This window comes from Ciconia boyciana, chromosome 4, assembly GCF_034638445.1.
Source record: "Ciconia boyciana chromosome 4, ASM3463844v1, whole genome shotgun sequence".
In the NCBI taxonomy this organism is placed as follows: Eukaryota; Metazoa; Chordata; class Aves; order Ciconiiformes; family Ciconiidae; genus Ciconia; species Ciconia boyciana.
The window spans coordinates 57,520,546-57,538,551 of record NC_132937.1 but is presented as its reverse complement, the minus strand read 5'-3'; the positions used below and the strand labels follow the sequence as shown (position 1 = coordinate 57,538,551).

Below are 18,006 nucleotides of genomic sequence, written 5' to 3'. Positions count from 1 at the left end.
ACATATTACCCTGTCCAAATGGCCTTCTCTACCCAATCAAATCACTCAACTTTATCCATCAATTCCTTACTCAGATGTAACTTTTTCTCATAGGCCTACCAAAACTCAACTCCATTCACAACTCTATAAAGAAGAAGGATTAAATACAAGGACACAGGTACCCATGCCTGTGGTCTGTCTGTTTGCAAACAGCATACCATAGCGGTAGAGCAAACCTTCAGCACCAAACAGCATGTTTAAAATAAGAACAATTGCAGATTGGTAATGAATAGTAATATTCCACATGAAGCCCTATGTGGTCTAGGAGACAATTCTTCCAGAAATGTACTAATCAAAAGAAGAGTAAGAATATCACAAGGTGGACCTACACAACCTAAGGATTTGGTGTGGTAACCTTTCTAAGAAATACCAACATGCTTCAGTGCGTGGAACTGACTGAACAGTGCAAACTGATTCTTGGGCAAAACACAGAGGTTTGTTTGGTTTTTTTTCCCTTTTTTTTTGAGGGAAATAAAAACCAAAGCACCGAGATCTCTAGTTTCTAGGAAAGAGGACAAGGCACCAGCCCTTAATAAAACTGCAGTACAGAATATGTATTTTTTTCTATTGTTTTCACACAGTGCAGAGAAGATGAAGCACAATGCAGATAACACTTAAGGTCTTAGTGTTGCAGCTGGAGCGTGGGAGATGAAAAGTAGTGTTGAGTTGAGGCTCACTATATACATCTGTTGTGGCAACTTTAACATAAATGGACATTCAGCTTTAACATAAATGTACACCTTGTTCTTCAAAGCCTTGTGACACAGTCTGTCTAAAGGGTGGCCAGCTGCATGCAGATGAATTCCTTCTGATCTATAGCCCACATTTGGCTTTGAAGAAGAAATCATTTTGTCCATTTTCTGGACCTGTAAGCTTCAAAAAGGCTAAAAGAATGTGTTTGTTAAAGGAGTTTATAAAAGATATTAAATAAACCAAACTAATCAAAACATTCTGATTTTTGTAAGGAGTCTACCTGCAATTAAACATGCATTGCCTTTATGTCTTCTTGTTTAATGTTCTGGTTTCAAATGTGTCTTTGGTTACATAACCTCATTTTTACCTTATTTTTGGGTAAGAATTGTTAAAAGAAAAGAATTGTTAAAAAGAATTGTTAAAAATCTCAAAAAGGGCTTTGTTTTTTCTGCATAATTGTGCCTGAAGAAGAAGGTGGTAGCTAGTTTTATGAAGAATAAAGAGTTTTCATAGTGAAAAATGCCTTCCCCCCCTATCAGCAAAGGCTGGACTCCTGCTGTCTAGGTGACATTATATATTCTTGTTATCTTCCTTCCTTGTGATAGTGAAGTCCTTTTGCCTCATCACTACTCTTTCCTTCTCTGAGGTTATGTCTCACACTATAAAATGGCAGAAATCTAAGTAGTCCAAGCTGACAAGTAAATGAGCCTCTTTTAAATCATTAGAGCAAACATTAGATCTTTTTACATTTTAATCCATGATGTCAGCTGTTAACCTCAATTTGAATACCACTGCCTCACTGGTTGGACTTCATCTATTTCCAAAGCAAATTTTAAGGATGTAAAAGTCTCTGTCAGATTGTTACAGAGAACATAAAATTCTGGCAGTATTCTGACCAAGATTTAAATCTTTTGGTAGATTAAGCTTTCAATATAAGAAAGATGTCTGGTTTTAAAAGAAAAATGTCATTAGCACATGATGAATATGTTTTTGAAGGCCATTTGTCAGATTTGCAATTATCACACAAAAGCTTATTCTGCTCTCCTAACTGCTACCAAAAGCACATTACTCCTGTCTAACACATGCCAAACTTAAATTTTGTTACTGATATGTATGTGCTGATACATGCAAGACAAAGAAAATGATTGTATTTCCCAAAATAGTTATGAATACACAAGAATAGGCTGTAAATGCATGCTATGCTATGCTATGCTATGCTATGCTATGCTATGCTGTTATGCTATGCTATGCTATGCTGTTATGCTATGCTATGCTGTGCTATGCTGTCGCATCCAGATTCTGATTCTGCTGTCAGATACTTATACATGTTCTCCTAAAGAAAAGCTTACAACATTCCTAATTAATTCACAACCTCTTTCATTCAAATTAAAAACTTTTATATAGGCTACGTGTGATCATCTTGTGTATATAAATAATTTGTCTTTCTCCCCTGCTTCAGTAAGATCATTCATATAAAGAAAAGTAGGCATTTGTGACGGAAGTGCTTGGCAATCATGCTGTAAGGTCTTTCAGGATTTGTGAATATTTCAGTTACTAGTAACAATTCAGTTAATAGGAACAACTATACCAGATGAACTGAAGACCTTAATGCAAACAGGAGGAATGAACTGCATATTATAAAAATGCATACATGAGTGCAGAGCCAAAAGGGGGAAACTTTAGGTAGGATTTTTGAAGATTCTGTAAGTACTGGTAAAGGGTCTTTTTATGTAATATGAAGTAATTCTAGACCACACTTGTTAATGAGAAAGCATTGTTCTGGCTAATCATAAAATGGGTGAAACCCACGGCGTGTCCACCTACTGGAGTGACTTTGCCTGAAAGTGATTAACAGTCCTCAGATCAGACCTATTAGCTGAGTTGCTACATTGGTAATTATTCTAATCTAACCATCTATGGAGTGGCAGGAATGAATATTTTATGACTTGTAACTTCCAACGCACATTTTGTAGACAGATTTCTTTTGTGTTTCTGGTTGGAGGCAAGACTGATGTACCTATTGTGTTACTCAGCAATGCTCTGCGGAAGTGGTGACGATGTACTTCTCAGCAAATGACTGGGCCATTCCAGCACACTTCACAGAAATGCTTTGTTAGTGTCTAGGAATGTCATAATTGGAGAATTTGCAATAGGTCATGTCTAGTAATTAGGTGCTTAATTTCTTTCCTTTCTCTGTTTATAGATTACACCATCTGATGATACATTAAGTTCTCTTTCTGTACTGGCCACTAGTATTTTCCCAGGATGGGAAAAAAAAGACTAGCTGACTTTCACATCTTGCAGGATCATAAGATATTTGTTGATTTCTAATCCAGTGCCAATACCAGTTTTCTGGTGAAAATTGTTCTACCTCTTTTATTTTAAACAGTTTCTTTTGAAACATTTCTTTGCACCATTGTGACCCATTGGAAAGAAGGTGTAAGTAAGTATACAATAGTTGGGGAAAAGCAGCTGCAAGGGAACGAAAAATCTACAATGTGCAGAAGACTTCCCAGGCATCAGGGGGAGGAAAAAATGTATTGTGTATGGGATTCTAGAAAATAAAAGAAGTTCTCAGCATTTTAGAGGATACGTTGATCCCTACTTCTTCTGAATAAAATTGAGTGCTGAAACATAAGACTTTAGAATGACTTTAATCAAGGAATACTGTAGATGAGAGGAGCTTGAGGGATACACAAGAATTTTAGAAAAAGCATAATTAAATTCTAGGTGTACAGTATCATGGCAGACTATCTCTTGAGGATGAATGCCTAATGACTTTTAGTTATCCTTATAAAGACAGTCAATTAGACCACATGTTTTGAAACTGAAAGTTATTTCAGGGCTCAAAGACAATAAGGACTTGTGCGATTTTTGGGAAAATGAAGTCCAAACTTGAAAAATCCCACATAAATTGCAATTTTTCTGTGTTAATTCTTGGTAAAGGATTCCAACAAGGTAAACTACTTGACTGTTCAGAGTAAAACTTGTAGCTTTTGTTCTAATCAGATAACTAGATCCATATGTCATGGACCTGGGATTACAGTGGATGCCAATCTGAATGTGATCCAACAGCATGCTCTCAGTGCACATAAGGCAAACCATGCACTTTTGCTACATTAGAGAAGTGTGTCAAGTGCACATCACTAGCGGGGCTACATCTGAAGTACTGGGTTCAGGTTTGCACTGTCCACTTCAAGAAGGATGAGGAGAAACAGGTGAGCATCCAGAGAAAAGCTGCTAAGGTATATAGTGGCCTAGAGCATATGTCTGAAGAGGAGATTTTGAGACAGCAGGGTTTGTTTAACCTTTTGAAAAGAAGTCCAAGGAGTAATCTAATACCTGCCTACAACTGTCTGCAGGAGTGTTAAAAAGGTGTTAGAGCCACACTCTTCTTGCTAGGGCCAGGCCCTATGAAGGGAAACTGGCCACAAATAGGGGTTTGGGGGCTCCAGATCAGACATTGATGGTGGGGTGGGGAAAGTTTCCAAACATTTTGCTGGAGCCCATATAGATGGTTGAATATCCATTATTGGAGGTTTTCAGACTTGGCTAAACAAAGCTACGGACAAGCTTACCTAGCACTGACAGTAGTCCACTCTGAGAGGAGACTCAGACTGGGGACCTTCAGAGGTCTTTTCCAGCCCATATGAAACCTCTCATTGTATGAATAGCTGTGAAACCATTTACGCTCAAGGCAGTGAGACAGAGTTTAGTATTATGAGCACTTCCAGAAGCAGTGAATCGGAAATCAGTAAACTGGCAGCAATGAATTACATCAGCCTGACATGCTGTAGAACCCTGCATGCCAAGAGACAGTATAAGCATAGCATTATAGCTGGAAACACAGCTGCAGTCCACTTACTGTGTGTGAAAAATCACACCTTTTGAGCTGGGACATTTTATTGCTTTTAAAATCTCTGTACATTTGTCATGAAAACTTTCTGCTCATTAATGCAATATTTTTTTGAATAGGATGAACTAAAATTTTTTTAACTCCACATTTCAATGTAAAAATTTTTACATGAGCTGTCAAATTATCTGTGCAATGCTGTACAAATAAACCATATGGCAGAGATGGTCACAAAGATATTTTTCCTTCCTTGCAGAGCATATCTTAAGGTGATCTCCCTGCCTTTAAATTCCTGCAAAAAGTCCAGGACTCAAATGTTTGTGTGAGTTGGAAATCAGAAACATTTCTGATCAGATTACCTTCAATATTTCCTTTTTGATCTTGAAACAGTTTTAGAAAAGTTCATCTCACTTTCAACATTTCTCACTACAAAATGATGCACTTTGAAACTTCATGAGTTTGAGAAAACTTATGTCTCACTGCAAAAGATGGTTGCTGGGCTGTGTTAAAATAGTCTTCACTTGTAAAAATAGGAAAGACCTGCCCTGAGCATTGAAGCATCAAATTGACCTCTAGCTAAATGCACAGCTGAGTGACTCTGTCCCTAACCTGCAGACTCAGACTGACCCACAAATGCAACTATGCCCTCTGCTTGCCTGGAAAGCATTTTTAAATTCCTGAATATTTGCTGTGGAAAAAATAAGAGCTATGGAAGTGGTAAAAGCTAAAAAGGTAGAGTAGAACCAGATTATTCAATGAAATCTTTTCTCTAGTGTTCATAAGGGGCATAAGGCAAGCTTTCTATTATTATTATTTAATAGTACACTCATTCAGGAAATTAGATACTGCTGAATGACTAAGAGTGATGCCATAATAGGAACAAAAACAGCTGAGTCTTTCAGAATTATCTGGCATACTTAACGACCTGATTTAATCTTAAATTTTATAAAAGAGACTGCCACTGTCCTAATCTATTTGAAGGGAATACCATTTTCTGTGTCTTTAATAGGTGAGCACAAGCTTGAAGTTTCCCTTTGCGAATAGTGTGTGATCCCAAACATCCAGGAGAACTACCACCCCTCTGGAGAAAGATACAGTTGAAGCAAAGGAAAGTAAATAAGAAGAAATGACAAGCCTAGCATGTGAAAGTCAAGCAGGCTTAAAAATAAGAATAAAATCTGCTTTCAGCACTATTGTTCAGGGACAGGCTGTGAAGTAAGAAGTTACCAACTGTTTTTCAGTTCCTAAATCAATTCTGTTTTCTAGCCCTCTGCTCTTTTGTTTGGCGATTAACTAAAAATTGTACTTTTTCCTGACCCTCCAGCAAACAAAAGGCTGATGCTGTCAGTGTTTTTCCCCATTCCACATGCTTACTACTGGAAAACGGTAAGTAAGGACACACATGCATGGCTGCAAACACTTCTGTTTGGATGAAGATGGCTTTGCAGCAGTGCCCCTGCACACACAGGGCTGAGGATCTCCAATGCTCTGCTAGGAATGAGGGTAAGGAAAGGCATCAGAAAGTGGCCATCTGCTCGGCTGACCCAACAGGGCAGGTAGTCCTTCTTTCGTCCGTATGGTCACCTTTCTCTTAAGTAGAGGCTGGGTAGGACTCAGTCGCCTTCTTTTAAAACAAAGGAAAACAAAATGTGGCAGAAACATTCTGGATGTCACTGGACCAAGATGTACAAATCTTAGCAGCAAAAGCTTCCTTCTTAACAGTTCTCTCACATTTCTATTCTGAAGAAGTGTTGTGAGACCCAAGTGGTTTTGTGTTTATAAGAGAGAAAGATTTGGGAGGGAAAGGTTAAATGATAAAGAGACTCTGTCATAGAGCAAAGGGAAAAGGAAGATACAGGCTCCTGGGGGGTGGGGCTGCAGAGAGAAACCAGAGAAGCTAAATCCTTCATTTTTTGTAGGTGTTTGAAGAGGTCAGGCAAGCATTTGACTTTAACTACCGAAGTTTGGAGGTTCATCAATCACTTTTCAACAGATAAAAGTCTTGTCCAAACCTGAATTAAGTTAAATCTTTCTAGAGATTTATTTTGTAACATAAAAATTTCCCCAACACAATGTTGTGCTGTAAACTGCAAAAGCTCACATTTTTGTTATAAATGTCCTCAGAATAATTATAATTTACAGCACAGTTTTCTACACTTTGATTCCATCATATATGGCATTTTCAAATGTGAATTTTTGTTGCTGGGATTAGATCATACTATCTCCATCCACTATGGAAATGCATAGGCATGCACACACAGCTTAGGATACACACGTTTGTGCGTACCTACACACAGCGCTCTCAGAAAAAGAAATACATACTCTGACATTGTAAAAACAATAAGCCTGTAGTGCATGTAGTTCACGCAGTGGTGTTGAAACATGTAAGTAGCACAGCATTTTAATTTAAGCACAGACTATACTCATCATACAGAAAGCTTTATCAAGCACGACCAACACGCTAGTTTATGTTTGCCCCATTGGGCCTGCCTGTAATTCATTATCATCTGATGTTCAAGAGTCTAAATGTGTTTCCTAGTCTCATTCCAGTTTCAAGTCCTTATGTCACAAAACCTGTCATCGTTCCAGGCCTCAAAATTGCATGTTTACAGAGAGGTATCAGCAGAAAGGCTGTGCATATGATCACTTTTGAAAAATGAGCTCTGTTTTCATTCCTAAAGGTAGCTTATGCAGGTACAACACTGAGGATTGTGAGACTAAAAAAATTCCTGTCTGGCTAATGTCCAAAGGAAGACTTCTTCCCTATGTATGGCCTAGGTTCAATTTCTAGAGCTGATCCTTTTTTCTTTTGATAGCACTAAGTTTTTAAAAACTAAATGATTGTAAACAGAAGCAAAAAAAAAAAAATCAAAAATATCTAGAAAAAAATTAACTCCCCATCTAAATTAAGCATCTGTACACTACAGAAATAATACTACTACTATTGAGATATCATCTTTTACTTTATCCAAGCAGAAGTGCTTACTTAGGAGAATATTTACTTTTCATTTCATGTAGGAAAGTGGTACATGATTATAAAAGAAAAAAAAAATTATAACTTTGGGAAAAAAAATGGGGCTTCAGCCATGATCATGATGTGGAATGTATCATCATGATTGTAAAAGATGGGGTGAAAGGACTGTCTAACCTCATATTCTGTCTCTGGCTGTGGCTAATGATAGCTGCCTAGGAAGAACTAATAAACATAGTGCAAACATATAGTAACACTTCTACGGGATACTCTCTCTGCCTCTAAATATCAATGGTTCTGGGACTGCTTGAGCTGTCCAGTCATTTCTGCTGTAACCATGAAGGATTTTACATACCTCTGTACACCTCAGTCATCTCTCTTCCAACCTGCAAAGTGTTTATCATAAAAAGCTCTCCCTTACTTTTTGTCACCCTTTTCTCTACCTTTACTAATTCCACTGTATTCTTTACAAAACAAAGGGGACCAGAACTGTATACAGTTTTAAGGATATGGGGGTACCAAAGACCTAAGTTGAACCTGAAGAGCCTTGACAAATATTGTTTGAAACTTATCAGAAACAAATTCAGATATTTTTTCTGTACCCTTACTCACAGTACTCTAAAATCAAATTTTATTATCTTTGTTCACCGTTATTTGCTTTTATTAGCTCATGCTCACCATTTTAGACAGTAGAACCACTCCCCAAAATATACAGACCTTATTGCCTATTTAAACTCATAGTGTCTTTGATATAATTACAATTATAAAACTATACAAGAAAAATGTTACTCACTTGTATTTATCTTCTGAAGTGAAATGTGCTTTTCCAGCTGTCTACGAAGTTTCACCTCTGCTCCATATTTACCGGTAGTGCCATTGTCAGCCAAAATAAAATGAGAATGCATACTGTTGAGCACTGTCAACTTACTCATGGGATTGGACATCGTCTGGTACGGTCGGACCACCTGCGTTTTAGAGACAAAGGAAAAAAAAAGTACTAAACAGAAAAGACCCTCTGAACTAAATCAATTATAAGATACCAGCTGACAAGATGATACAAAAGAAAAAGAAAAAAATCAAAACTGTTTGAAATATTACACTCGAGCACTGTTGTCTTCTATGTGTCAGGTAGAAAATAACCTTAGCACTTAAACCAGTGTGGCCACCTCCTGTAAACACTGACCTTTTAGATGCAGAAAACCCTGCTTAAAGGGTTTTCCATGGTAATCTGTTTCAATAGTATCAATGGACACTGTTTCAGAGCTAAGTCCAGCTAATGGTCTGTCCTCCAAAGGTCTGTGTGACTATACACACACACTGTACACACTGTCTGCTGCTGTCTTTCAATAGCGTTGCCATAAATCCTTACTTCATCTGATCGAAATCTTTGATTCTTCCTTCACAGACCCCACCCAGCACCATGCCCCCTGTTCTAGCTCATTCAGAGCCACCAGCACAGGAGGTCCTCTGCAGACACACCAATACAGGTGACTTCCTCTCTTGGGGTGGTATACACATGATATTACACCACATTTTCAGTTTTCTTGGAAAAAACTATTGGCCCATTTGTAGCATAGTACAAAGGCAGCTGCTTGCGTTCACAACAGCTTTAGGAAGCTTCTATTCAATGGGGAGTTTGCTACACTTTGATTTGTTTTCATCAGGAGAAACTCTTCTGCAGACAGAGTAAATTGCTGCAGAGTTATCCCACTCATAGCCTCCAGACAGACCAAATAATAGCACTGGGCCACATTTGGCTGTCAGCTACTTTGGTGGGTCTCCAGTGACATAAGTAAGATTGCACTGATGTGGCAAAAGAATTAGTGTTGGGTCGAGGGATCCTGGCTGATCATTCAAAGACATTTGCTAGAAATATTGTTCCGTGCATTGTTTACATATGTCCTGTCTTTTTGGAAAGGCAAAACTCCTGAAAATTTGTAAAATGAAGCCCTAGCTGAAGAAATGCTGAAGTGACTTGTTACAAAACTCAGATGGGCTATACTTCATCTGCAAGAAATTTTCTTCACAGCTCTGGCATTGTTCATTTTGCAAATCTAACAAAATCTTGCGCTTTTTAATTCACAAAAGTGTACACATGTTTTGACAAAAATGCTTGCAGACAGAAATATATTAACTTATTAATTTCTTCCTTAGCTTCTCTCACTTTTTGTTATTCTAAAGAGCTCTCCAATTGAGACATAATTCTTTATAAATAATTTGTGTTAGTAATTCTTTGGCCAGAGGTGTATCATCTCTCTATTATTTTCATTTGTGAATGCTTGCAGCGCTTTGGTCAACTCTTGGATGGCAAGGGGAAACCCACAGACTTCTTTTGCTGTTACAAACTGTCACACAGAGGGTACTTTGTAAGCTGTTCATCCTGCAAAAGGGAGGAAATAGGTCTGAGAAGACCAAGAGGGCAGCTGTCCAACAGCAAGGCAGTGCACTCCACTGTGAGAACAGGTGATAGCTTTGGCTCAAGTTTCTTTTATACTGTTTCTTTTGGTGCCCCATTCATAAAACATTTATGCTACAGGTGCATATAGCTTAACAAATATCAATACACTGCTGGAACATGTTCATTAACTAGCTTCTACAGAAACAGAAACCATGTGTCCCATGCCACAGTCAGAAAGAAAAAGAAAGTTCGTTCTCACACGCCTAAGAATCAAATAAAATCAAATTAAAACAGTCACAGATTTTTTAAACTGATACCTGCCCTGTCTCTCAATATATAAAGAGCACAGGCCAGGAAGATCTGATAGAAGAGGAATTACTTGAGTTGCCAGTTCATTGTACGATTGCAAGCTGCTGTGCATGCAATTCCACTGACAGCTTGTGGTTTGTCCCCGAGAGCCACTGCTCAAAACTTTTAATGGTGACAGCTTGATCTGCAGTTCTAATGAGTTGCAGCACCAAAGTCTCCACACACTGACTTAGTAATGCTGTTGCAGGGCAGATTAGAAGGCTACACTTTGGTTCTGTGTCTGCTGTTCAGCTACAAGGTGAATTTTATTATTAATAAGTTTTATAGATGTGAAAATGAGGATACAATTATTTTCAATTGAACTGTTCACAGCATGCACAGTTCAACAGCTGAAATACTTTATTTTAATAAGAAATTTCACAAACCACAGTCAGACTCTTTTCCTGAATAAAGGATAAGCAAAATCTTCAGGAAGGCAAGAAAATCCTATGCTTTTGAGGTGAATTGCTTTTCCACAACACTCAGCAGATTTTCAGTTTCTCACTCTTGCAGTTCCCATTCCTTTGTTCTTTTCAGTCCCTTACATTTTACAGGCAAGTTAAAAGGTTGGGAAAACTTTGACTTTAATGTCTTCTCATCCTCTTTCTGCATTGAGAAGAGGGAATAATGTCCCCTGGCATCTTCCTCTGCACAGTTAAAAGGAAGCATTTATGCTCAAGACAACCCCTCTAAATATAGGTTAATGAATGTGACAGCAGCCATGCTGTGAATGTGAAGCAGTACTCACGCTGCAGAGGCTGAGGGCATTCTGTCAATAGATGAGGAGCTGGGCTAACCCCAGCAGTTGCCTTTGCTCCCTGAGGTGGCAGCTAGCTTCAATGAAAAGCACTGTTACACTCTGTTTACATTCCCCATGGGCACATGACACTCAACATAGGGACAGCACTTGAAAAATCGCTCAGGGTAACTCACCACGGACAATGAGCACACATGTGTCGTGATCCAACGCATGAATCTGAGCAGTGAAGGTGAAGGCAAAGAATTTACAACAAACTTGGGGTGTTCAGAGTAGTGGCGGGAAAAGAGATGAGTGCTTTGCTTCTCAAAAAGTAGAGTGTTCAAATTAAGCCTTCTCTGCAGCCTCACTGTCCTGGGGTACACCAGGGAATAGAGTGGTTCCTGGTTTAACTTAGAGGATCCTGGAAGCATCATGGTCCAATTTCTCCATATATGCTACAAATATGCCAGTCCCCAGCTTCGCCCCAGGCATGCTTCCCACCTTGTAGTTTGCAATGAGAGAGCTGAATCTCTTCCTTACACCTTTCCTTAGGGTACTTATTTCCTGACCCGACCTGCAGGGGTGCTCTGATACTTTGGCACTGGATAAAAGTTATAGTGAAACAAACTTGTGAACTAACTATTTATAGTTATTTGTAATCTTTTTTTCCCCAGGAATTCAAATTGTTCTCGAAGAATAACATCTTTCTGGAAGGATAATTGCAAAATATCTACCAAAACCATGTCAAAATTGATAACAAATCCAACGACAATAAAGTAATATACACTTACTAATTAGTTGCCCAAGATTTGTAACTTTTATCGTTATTCTGAAACCTGCAGAAAATAATTAAAGCAAAACATAATCTTTCTGACACTGTAAAACCAAAGTATGAGAGATGGAAGGAAGCAGTCTCATGCTATAAGCTAAGGTTGTTATTCAGGTTACTATGAAAGAACAAAAAGGAAACGTGTAGCCCATCTTGACAGTCTGATGTACCTGTTGTCTGGTACACACATACAGAGCAGGTAAGATAAATGCTGGTCTTTCTGACAAGACTCACTGGAATGCATTTTAAAGACTGCGCTTTAAAGTGGTGACTTCTGGCTACATACTTATCAAGCTTGACAGCTATATGGTTTTTTTTTTCATATACGTGAATGGTAAGGAGACACTAATTCTAAGGCAATGCTAATTCTTGAATGCACAATTTTTCTGGTTTGGATAACCTTTGGTAATCTCAGGGAGGTAGGTGGTATTCTGAAAATGAAGGGGACTTGCTGAGTACTGGCAGAGTGAAGTCGTTTATAATGAAGCAACTGATGGGATCAGGGAGAAGGGAGTGGGCAGGACTTGGTGTGTTGATGAAAATAAGCCTTTCTCAGTTAGTTCAGCAGTAATATGTAGTAAACAATTCCAGTTGTTTAAGCTGGATTCTTTAAGCTTTAAGCTTTCAACATTCGTTATATTTTCTGCACCTCCTCTTTGCTCTTATTTCCTTGACTTGTCTTATAACTAGACATTGGCCTCAGCTGTGACCAGTGCCATAAAAATGAATGATTGCCCAGGTCGTATATCAGTCCTGTTACTAAATTCCAGCATAATACTCATCTTTCTGAAACAGCATTGAGTTATGGTGTAATTGAGTCGTCAACTATTAATAATTACCTGGTGACCCACTACAACACGGAAGGTCCCCACCTTTCCTGAAGAAGTTGTCTAGTCTTTTATTGTCCAGGGATTTTGGGAAGTTCATGCTAGCACCTGCTCCATGACAGGCTGACTTCTAACTTCTCTGTTGTGACCCTGCCCTCCGAAGTGCATACAACCTTCCAGCTTTTGAATTTCCTCCCTATTCCCTCCCTCAATACTGAAAAAAGCTGAAGATATAACTAAGCAAGTAGAGCAAGACTGCAGGGTTCTGCTGTGAGTACCATTTGAGCATCCTAGAGAAAACATTGCTGGTGACATCCTAGAGAAAACTTTGCTGATTACATTACCTCCAGTTATAGTTATAAAATTCAGCAACTGCACTAATATAAAAATTAGTTACTCTGAAACTGCAGTCTTTAATAAACCAGAAGCATTATCTAGAAACAGACTGAGAAAGCCAGGCTTTTTTTTTAACGAAATAAATATCTAAGTATGTTTGGATTCAACTTATGTTTAGTCCAATATAATTTTAGCTTTATGTAAAAAGGGACAATATTTGCTCCTTATTTTTATGATTTCAGCTGTATAGGAGAGTAGGTTTCAAGTTGCAGTATACTTGTTGTTTGAGTTTTATTAAATTTATTTTTTCTGAATATTCTGAGCAGTTCAGAAGAACAGGCATCTGTTATTAATGAAGTCCATAAAGAACATCTACAACTGGCAATGATCGCGCTTCCAACATTTAAGTTATAGGAATTAAAAAATATAATTTATTCTGGTACACAGAGAGCATGAAAGGGGTTGATATATATATTAAAAAGATATATATTATATGTGATATATATAATATAATAGATATTATATATTATAGTATATAAAATATGTTACATATAATATATATTTGTATAATAAATATATATTTATTATATAGATATAAATTTGCTGTGAGAAAGTAGCTTTCTTTCTGGTAACACTTTTTGCTTTTATGTAGCACCTTTATGTGTTTATGCACAAGTCTACAAAGCAGGCTTATATTTTGGGTTGTGCATTCTGCTGCACTAAATGATAAAAACCGACCACTATTTCTTCCTTTTCACTGACTAAAGCCTTTGTTAAAAGTAATAAGTATTTTACTTTTTCCAAAATTTCTGCTGACCTTCAGTTTTGCCATACTCTAGTTGTTGAGCGTAACTGAAAGATCAATGAAGTAATATAGGGAGAGAAACACACTATAATCCACGGCTCTAACAGTACTCTAAGGGAGACAAATAAACCCCAAGAAATTTGAAGAGAATTTAGGAATTTCTCCTTATGTCAACCTGTTGGATCCACGTATAGAAGGATTTTTATAGCAGGCATGGAAAAGTGGGTGTCATGGGTTTTGTAGTGATTCAGCATAGCAGCACAGAAGCTCAATTTTAGTTTCCATTAGTTCAGTAAGAATTTTTCATTTTCTCACAATTGTAATTACTAAAAAAATGCATTCTGTTTAAGTTAGTAGGTTATATACTGCAGCATCTTGACTGATCGATGACATATCACAGTATGCTGGAAATGTCTTTTCACTGAGTTGCACAATAAAAGCATATTTTGATTTAAGTCTCAAATACTAGCTTCTTTGGACTAAAAATGAAACTTATTTGAATTATTTCATTGAGCAAAAGGAAAGTACTAAAATCAGGTTCTCTTTGTAATACAGGCACTGTTCCTACTGAGGTGACTAGGAATTAAACCCAAATGAGGACTGAACAGACTCTGAAAGGAAAGATGTGCATGCTACGAAGACTCACGAAGTGCACTCTTTTAAAAGGAAGAATGGATCTGTATGTAGGAAGAAACTTGTTTATAATCTAAGTTTCCTACCAGACTGAGCAAGCCACCTTACTTGCTTAGTTCTTCTATCAGAAAATTGGAAATAAGGCAACAAGCTACCTTTCCCTTGCGTGCTTTGTTTTTAAATTAGAATCTAAGTGTGTTAAGAGGGGCACTATTTTCTGCTATATTGCTTTTACAGTACTGGAGTAAGACAAGTCTCTTTAGGGATCTTTAACCATCACAATATAACAAATAGCAAACAACAGTAATATTTTGTTTAACTTGGCCAGTTCTTTTTATGGCTCTGAGGAAAGCCCTTGGGATTCTCAAGAGCTGACTGATTTGGATGGACTGGTAAATGTAATAAAACTCCTCAGCTATGACTTCAAGATCCATTCAGGCCAGGCAAGGGCTGGAGCATTAGCAGAGGCACAGCTCTGCTGAGCACGCCTGACTTGCCACGAGGCACAGGGAGGCAACATGCACTGGGACATGTGCAATGGCAACAACTCCCAGCCCCCTCGCCCTCCCCTCCCCCCAAATCCCATGACTAAGACAATTTTCTGTATCTATCTGATGCTGGAAGGGTATGTTTTGACAACTCTCAGTTCTGATCATAATTTAACTTGACATAGTGCATATAGGCATAAAGCCACATTGATGCCGGAGTTCGACAGGCATTTTACTATTGCTTGACTTCCCCCCCCTCGCATAATCCTTTTTGACCTTTGCTTCTTGTTTAATGATGATTCATTTCACATGGTTATGGTACTACTTATATTTCCCCTTCTTGGTTCATTTCGCAGCATTCACCTCTAATGAGCCAGTCAATATAGTACACTTTGATTTTCAAAAACTTTCAAAAAATTTCCTCACCAAATGCTTCTAAAGAAAGTGCACACATTGGATAAGAGGGAAAGTCCTCTGAGGGATTAGTAACTGGGGAAAGCCAAGTGGAAGGGAGGGAAAACAGTAACAAGGAGAAGTTAATAATTTTTGCGAAGACTGAGTGTTACTAAGAATATTTAGTGACATAAGTGGCCTACCTCAAGCTAGGTCATGTATGTTCAATACAGTTGTAAGGGATTTGGGGTTACTAAGAGTGTGAAAAGCGTACAGATATTTCAATGGACTATGAAGAGTTAAAGAAAGTCTTCATAAAGTAGCCTGACTAGGCAATAAAATGGAAGATGAAATTCAATATCAGTAAGCATAAAGCAATATCATTACATGTGCATTAGAGATGGATAAAACCAGAAGTGCTTCAGCATTGCATCATGCCATTGATCAATCATTTTATGAAAATACTAGGGGCCAGGAGGTTTGGAGGAAAAGTTTCAATTTTGTCTATCACAGATATATTTCGGAACTATTTTTGTCCTTGGTAGATAACCCTGTAATTGTAATCCTACTGATATAACTGTGGCTGCATTAATGGACGACTTCATCCAAATTTGTTTTCTTTAATGTTTTTTAAACTTTTGACACTTTCTGTCTGATGATCAGACTAAGTATTAACCTTTTTTTGGTTTACGAGAAAGCTTTTTTTTTAAAAGAAGCATACAACTTCTTGGTTTCCTGTTAAATTAGAAGGATATTTAGAGGAAAATGTATCTTAAAGAAATCAGAAATCAGTGGGGGCTGTTCCAGTTGGCTGGAACAGCTGTGAAACCAACTTCTTTCTTCAGCTCTTTCTGTAAAAGCAGGCTCCAGAGCCCCTTTAACAGGTGGCGACTAGCTGAGAACAGAAGTAGGTAGCTTTCCAACAGCTGGAAATAACTAATGGACGAGTAACAATGTCTCAAAATTCATTACTAATTTGATATCCTTTCTTGCCTTCTTTCTTCTTACAATGCTTCCAGAACTCCATGCATAGTCAGTAAAGACTGCTTATTTGAAATTGATGTGTACATTACACTTTAACAGCATGCATCTCATCTTTGTGATTAGCTATTTCTGCTAGTCACCTTTTGCAGTGCATCTCAGAAGAGTTCATCAGTGACTCAATTACTGCTGCAGAATCCCATCCTGCTTGTTTGTATATATTGGTAACCCTATTATGCAAGTGCTGGTGGTATTAGAGTACAAAACCCCATGCTAATACAATTCCCCCTAATGGCTATACTTTAACAGTGAATTGCAATGAATTGCAGTTGGATCAATTTCTTCTTACTCATTGTAATTCCTTCTGACCTAACTGATAATTGAATCTTCTTCCCCTCCCCAACTTTCTAATGGATGAATATACAGAGAAGAATGGTTTAGAGTAATGTAGACAAGAAAAACATTCATTATGCAGAATGAAGACTATATCTCTTCTCCACTCAAAGTTAGCCACTGGTTCTCAGGTAGATTGCTTGGGAATGAACCACAGGTGAGGGAAAAAAAAAGACTCAGAAAAGCTTCAGGTAACATATAACCAGTGTATGTAAACTATTCATGTATTTAAAATCGGGAGGTTAATCTTTCTGAGTGACAGTATAGGTTTAAAAGAGAAGAATGGTGTGAAAAAGTACAAGAAACGCTGACTCTGCCTTTCAGAAGGTGACTGAAGTAACGATTCTTTGAGGTCTGATCTCATGTCCAATACATTTATAAGACTCTTATTGCAGTAATAAAAATGTATAGGACAGAATATATTATAAGGGGCACAGTCTGCAATTCTGCATTTAACCAATGCATCATAGTACTGTTTGAAAGTAAATCAGACTTCAAGCTTTGCAATCAGTGTTTTCTTAGGCACTTTTCAGGGTTCATAGTGTTCTAAGGATGAAACTTTAATATATTTTCAAGAATAGCATTTAATGAAATTTATTTACAATTTATTTTTACAGAATGTACACTGCAGGAATTTTTATTGTTGCCATGTCAAAACTGCTATCAGCCATAATGGAAAACCTGTGTATGTATTGATTTTTTGCTGCAGACATGAATTCTATGAGGAATTGTTAAGTGAGGGATGGAGAGGAAAGGAAAAATAACTGGAAGTTTTATATATATTGGAGGTGATCTATGTCCATATAAGGCTTACATCTTTGCCAATCAGGTCCTCTTGATTTTCCACAATCCCCCAGGGAGCTATACCGATGGTGCAGATCTTCCCTCGAGATTTTGAGGCATGATCTTTCAGTGCATCTCCAACATGCCGAATGACTCCTGGGAAAGAAACAGCATAAAATAGAAATTCATAAGTATGTTCTTTTTGTTCATTATAGTATAGATTTAGTATAGAAATCTTTTTTAGGGAACTTATATAATATGCATATACTTACAATTAAGTAAAGCTATGAATATATTCCTATTGGTTATTATTACAGTAATACTGTAAGTTCATTTTATCTAATCCAAAAAATATTAAATGAAGTAGCAAGAAAAAAATTACACAGCTTTAGAAATAAGAATGGAAATGTTGACAGCTGACTGTAACTTGTTTATCTGCACTTGTGTTCACAAACATGTACATGTGAGCATTCGTATCCTTCCCAAGCACAGAAAGA

General features: G+C 37.6%; 1 protein-coding gene across 1 annotated transcript in view; it reads right to left on the bottom strand.

Annotated features, from left to right (window-relative positions):
• The window catches only part of TRPM3 (transient receptor potential cation channel subfamily M member 3), a 288,488-nt gene that overhangs the window by 115,466 nt on the left and 155,016 nt on the right, over positions 1-18,006 (bottom strand). The window contains exons 5-6 of the mRNA XM_072858792.1: positions 17,541-17,665; positions 8,350-8,521 (exon numbers count right to left, since the gene is read on the bottom strand). Of these exons, the coding sequence (XP_072714893.1) occupies positions 8,350-8,521; positions 17,541-17,665 (297 nt within the window). The remainder of the gene's footprint in view (positions 1-8,349; positions 8,522-17,540; positions 17,666-18,006) is intronic.